The sequence below is a fragment of the Mustelus asterias genome, chromosome 3 (genome assembly GCF_964213995.1).
Source record: "Mustelus asterias chromosome 3, sMusAst1.hap1.1, whole genome shotgun sequence".
NCBI lineage: Eukaryota > Metazoa > Chordata > Chondrichthyes > Carcharhiniformes > Triakidae > Mustelus > Mustelus asterias.
Genome location: NC_135803.1, coordinates 154,589,960 through 154,595,959, shown reverse-complemented (window position 1 = coordinate 154,595,959; position 6,000 = coordinate 154,589,960). Strand labels below are relative to the sequence as shown.

Genomic DNA, 6,000 nt, shown 5'->3' with positions numbered 1-6,000 from the left:
TGTGCACCCCATCATGTCAGTCAGTCCCTTCCACATTCTATCAAATGATCACTGAAGACTTCCCAGCGAGGAAAGCAGTTTCTCCGTCCAGGAACTCATACTTCAGAATTTGTGCTGGTAACAACATATTGCGATTTATAAATAACTGAGCTTATAACATTCATTTGCATGGAGAACAGATCACACTACATTTTAAATGTGAAGCCACCCTGGCGTATCTGAATTTCATTGCTTGAATTCTATCACATATGCGAAAAGTCTGCGTCGAAGTCAACCTGAAGGAAGTGCTGAATAATTAAATAAGAGAAAAGTGCAACAAATGCCCCAATATGTAATCTGTTATCTATATCGAAGGAGCCATTCTAAGACTTTCAGCAGTTCCAACTGCATCTGCTGCTACAAGATGGGCCAAATATCGAATCTTAAATGCATATTATATAAAACTCATATGCATACATACATATTAAATTACGTAAAATAGTGATCTCCGTGGCTGTTATGTGATAACAAAGAACAATCTTAAAGCACTCAAACTCTGGTGAATTCACATTTTGCGAAGGAAAGGCTAAAAACTAAACTGCAATAAGTTCTAAGTTGCAATGTTCTTCTAAAAGAAACAAGTCTCACATTTTGTAAGCCTGCTTAGACTGGAATCTAAACAGACCAAAACTGGATGGTCTTGTGACCAACTCCCCTGATGGTGTCATGAGGAAGGAAACGGAAAAGAGTCGGTATTGATAATCTCTCCAGAACTGCAAGGTCCCAGGTTCAACCACGGGCACCCGCTGAGTTAGCCTTTCCCAGTTAGGTTAGAGGCGGGGAGAACATAGGGTTAAACCTAAAGAAAAGGATGAAAAGCTGGAACACTGCTGGTGCTTGTGGGCTGACATCCCAGGAGCAGTCAGCACCCATTAAGGGAGGGAGGGGGGGGGGGGGGGGGGGGGGAGAACAGAAAAGGTTTTTCACCAGAAGGTGTGGTGAGAACGTGGGAAGCCCCAGCCTGGAAATTAAAAGTCAATTGCTGCATTCAAAAGGGAGGTAGATACTTATATGGAAAGCAATAGTATGAGGCAGTATAGTAGGAGGCGCAAGAGTTAGAATGAATAGAATAGAGATGACATGACTAGCAAACTGGCAGAGCAGGCTCAACGGGCCAAATGGCCTACTTGTGGCCCAACGTAAATGACAGCAAAGAATCTGGGGCAAAGGGCATGATCAAAACGTCCTTGTCATTTGTGAAGCTAATGCTAAATATGAAAGGGGTATGCAAAAGTCAATTCAGAGAGCACACAGCATTCATTCTTTGAGAGAAAGTAGGGACGACAGGCCCTCTCCCCTGTCCCGTTTAGTCCTCATCAGTTAGAGCAGAAGAGACTAAGAGACTATCAAGGCTAACTGCTTCTTTAGGCACTTTTAACCTATAGGAACGTCACTGACTCGGTACATGGGTGCCATGCGATACATGCCACCACCAAAAATTAGCTGTTCAGAATAATGCAGCTTTTCTAGGGTCTCTCCATTCGCCAACAGTCTGGAACCTCCTTGGCTGGCCAAACAAGTTTTGTTGGCCAAGTCGGTACAGCACTTTCACAGGAAGTTAAAACAGAAACTGCAGAGGACTGGAATCGGAATTTTTTTAAAAATTCACATTGGCTGAAGAAAACAGAAAAATAAAACATTTCCAGTGAGGGACCATGATAAGACGGTCACACTGACTTTTCTCTTACACATGTCAACGGATATGAAGACTCAGCATTCCCTATTCGAACTACGGTAAAGTTTCTTGTTTCACAATGCCATGAACTGGGATTCCGACATTTGGTGACAGTCTAGCAGTGTTTGAGGGGTTCTTTCGGTTCACTGGGGTTTCTCACAAGTCTGTGGCCAATTGAAATCTAGATATCAGATGTTGCCCCAAATAGACAAGTCAATTGAGCTGGACAGAATGAGAACCACAAAGGAATACGTGCTATGTCAGAAGGATGGAGAACATTCGCATGAACTCCATCTTATTGCTTTCAACTTGCATTTAACGCAGGCCAACAAAATGGGACACTGTCTCTCAAATAAATGTCCTTGATTCTTATCGCATTAAAATGTAGTCAAGTTCACACGAAATGAACCATATTGCCTGAGCACAGTGCTGCCCTCCAACATGATCTATGTAGCTAGTCGCAATGGAAAAGCAATTAATCTCTTAACACTCGAGTTCCAATCGTGCCAGGAGTTCCTCCAGAGCTTTAAGTCTCTGGTTAGCCTCCTCGATGGCACTGTAAGTCTGCACATTGCTGGTGACATGGAAACGTATATCGTCCACAAGAGGGATGGAGTCGGTCTCCTGTCGATCCTCGACACCTGCAGCATCCTCCTTCACCACCTCAGCAAACTCTTCCGACTCCACGAGCTGCATCAGTGTGAACAAAATAAAATGCGATTGAAACGAGTATTAGTTATTCTGGATTGGAAACAGAAATACTGGAAATAATCAGCGGGTCTGGCAGCATCCGTGGGCAGAGAAAGCGAGTTAATGCTTCAGGTCGATGACCTTGCATTAGAACCGGGAAAAGTTAGAAATGTCATAGCTTTAAGTAGGTGACATGGAGGGGGGGCAGAAAAAGAACAAAAGGGACAATCTATGATTGGGCAGAAGACAGAGATATTAAATAATAAGAGTCCATTCAATCATAAAATCCTACAGCGCAGGAGGCGGCCATTTGGCCCATCCAGTCTGCACCAACCACAATCCCACCCATTTCCTAACCCCATGCATTTACCCTAGCTAGCCTTCCTGACACTAAGGGGCAACTTAGCATGGCCAATCCACCTAACTCGCATATCTTTGGACAGTGGGAGGAAACCAGAGCGCCCGGAGGAAACCCACGCAGGCACAGGCAGAGCGCCCAGACTCCACACAGACATTGACCCAAGCCGGGAATCAGACGCAGGTCCCTGGCACTGTGAGGCAGCAGTGATAACCACTGTGCCACCGTGCTGCCAGAGTTGATGGGGCAGAGCCAAAGGGAGCAAGAATGGGACATGTAAAGAATCAAACGATATTTAGAAGTGGTATGAATGGCACTGTAATGAACTGGTGTATGAAAGCAAAACTACCAACACGTCTTCAGTAAATTGGTACACTTGAACATTTTCTTCCCCTTCCACTATCTTTCCGTCTCGGCTCAGTGCAGCCTTGTGTCCAAGTTCAAGCCCCACTCCCCAGAGACTTGAGCACAGAATCCAGGCTGACATTTCAGTGCAGTGTGCCACAGGTGCTGCACCATTAGAGGTGCTGTCTTTCAGTTGAGACATTAAACTGAGACCTTGTCTGTTCTCTCAGGTGGATGTGAAAGATCTTGTGCTGATATTCAACAGCATTGCTGCCTCACAGCGCCAGGGACCCGGGTTCGATTCCAGCCTTGGGTCACTGCCTGTGTGGAGTCTGCACATTCTCCCAGTGATTGCGTGGGTTTCCTCAGGGTACAAAGATGTGCAGGTTAGGTGGATTGGCCAAGCTAAATTACCCATTAGCTTCCTAAGACGTGTAGGTTATGTGGATTGGCCACAGTAAATGCACGGGGTTCTGAGGATAGGACGGAGAGGACGGCCTCGGTGGGATGCCCTTTCGGAAAGTTGGTGCAGACTCGATGGGCTGAATGGCCTCTTTCTGCACTGTAGGGATTCCACGATTCTAAGAGCGGGGAGGAATTCTGGTAAACCTGTGTCCTGATAAAAATCTTGCCGATCTGTCTTTAAAATTTCAATCGTGCCTTTTAGGAGAAGGAGTTCAGGATATTCCCTGAGCCTTTGAGATAACGGGGGAATTTTCCCATCCCGCCCAGGCAATCGCAGCGGGCAGGGGGCAGACAATGCAAAGGTCCACTGACCTCGGGCGGGATTTCCCGGTTTTACGCAGCCGGAAAATCCCGCTCAAAATGTTTTCTATTTTACTCCTGCACAGCCGAGTTCTAATTGGTTGTAAGGCACTTAGGGACCTTGAGGTCACAAATATGCTATAGAGATGCAAGCGTCCTTTAATTTATTTGTGTCTTTATGGGAGATGCAAATGTCAGTCTTTAAGTCTAAAGTGTGAAGTTACGTTTTGAACCCAAGTGGTTAATGGTTCCAATTCTGTGAGGCACAGCTGGAGATTTATAATATGTTAATATAAATCTATTTGACAGGTAATCAGATTGAAAGTTTGGTATGGGGTCACACAAATATTCAGGGGAGAAACATTTCCACTCCAGAACTAAGTGGTCCTTAAATAAAGAATTGTTTTCATTTTAAAACAACATTAATTGTATTTGCCTGGCATGTCCTGTTATTAAATAATTTTTAAGCATTGCCACACTGCCTTGCACTTTAACATGTGAACTCTTAATAATTGGAACAATACTTTTCCAAATACAGCATTAGTAACAAGCGCAATGTACTCTCTCAGTTAACTAACTGCCTGGTGCTGGGCCAGATCATAATGAGGTCTGAATATACAATAACCCAGTCACTGCAACTAACCTCAGCTTCCCAAGAGAAACAAGCCTTGCGCTGAGAAGTATAGTTACGAGGCTATTTTAGGTAGGACAGCGAGTACAAAACATGAAAAGACAACTGCAAAGTTCATAAACCTCGAGCAAAGTTAGAGATTGGAAGATTATCTGTTCTATTGCTGCATAAATGGACATTAATATATTTTGCCCTGTGATAGTGCCGAGGGAAAGTTTGGTTTGGGGCCCTTACAGCAATAAAGCTGCCATCAGTAAACAACAGCTCCGGGCCAGAAATGCATGAATGGAAAGACTAAAAGACAAAGAAGCTCATTATGGGTCAGCTAGAAACTTTGCAATGGAATTGAAACCTGCTCTTACGTGGTGAGGTGTGATTCACGTGACCGTGAATGGGTTGTGGAAGGCGGGTGGGTTTATGATCCGAAAGGCATTCTGTTTGGTTCAAAATTACTTTGAGAAGGCAAATACACCCCTCCTATGACTCCGTCAATACTACTCTTTCGTAGACTAGCCGACACAGCACAAGAATGTATTTTCCTCCAATAAAAAGCAGTGGCAAATTTGGGAAGGCTCAATATTGGGGCAGGGGGATGGTGGGAAGAAATTTTGATCACAAACCCACATTCCCAGCTTCTCAAAGAATGATCGGATAGGTAAAGATGCCACTTAGCACAGCACTGAGCCACACAGTTCATGAAGTCCAAGCTTCTTCTGGTCCATGCCAATTTCGCTCATGTCAACATGGGTAGCAGTCAGGTCATTAAAACTGGCTTTAGCTTCGTAAAGAGGTCAAAGTATGGTCAGGCAGAGACAATATATATGTGCCATTCATTTGAATATACCAGAATGGCAAATCTAAAGGACACGGTAGCACAGTGGTTAGCACTGCTGCTTCACAGCCCCAGGGACCTGGGTTCGATTCCCGGCTTGGGTCACTGTCTGTGTGGAGTTTGCACATTCTCCTCGTGTCTGCGTGGGTTTCCTCCGGGTGCTCCAGTTTCCTCCCACAGTCCAAAGATGTGCGGGTTAGGTTGATTGGCCATGCTAAAATTGCCCCTTAGTGTCCTGAGATGCGTAGGTTAGAGGGATTAGCGGGTAAAATATGTAGGGATAAGAGGGTAGGGCCTGGGTGGGATTGCGGTCGGTGCAGACTCGATGGGCCGAATGGCCTCTTTTCTGTACTGTAGGGTTTCTATGGTTTCTATGAAATGAAACCGAGTGAGAGACAAATTCAGGATTAGGAAGGACAAATTTCTAGCAGACAAAGGCGATCAACAGATGGAACCGGAAGGGGAATTGAGACCAGGACACAGCTCCCACAGTTAGATTCTTCCACGGGGAAGGTGGGGAATTTGGATTAATGAGACCAAATGTACTGAGTGGTTTTCTTCATTGGGATGACTTGCCTTAGGTTACCAAACTCATTAACACAGCATTTCTCCTTCCTCCTCACTGTCCCGAATCTAATTCAAAGATGTAGGTTCTAGAGCTCCTA

The 6,000-nt window shown here is 45.0% G+C and overlaps 1 protein-coding gene across 5 annotated transcripts in view; it reads right to left on the bottom strand.

Moving 5' to 3' along the window:
• Positions 1 to 1,617: 1,617 nt before the first annotated feature.
• The window catches only part of abtb1 (ankyrin repeat and BTB (POZ) domain containing 1), a 51,258-nt gene continuing 46,875 nt past the window's right edge, over positions 1,618 to 6,000 (bottom strand). For all 5 annotated transcript variants that reach the window (XM_078209966.1, XM_078209969.1, XM_078209965.1 and 2 more), the window contains one exon: positions 1,618 to 2,404. In XM_078209966.1, the coding sequence (XP_078066092.1) occupies positions 2,198 to 2,404 (207 nt within the window). In that variant the 3' untranslated portion in view covers positions 1,618 to 2,197. The remainder of the gene's footprint in view (positions 2,405 to 6,000) is intronic.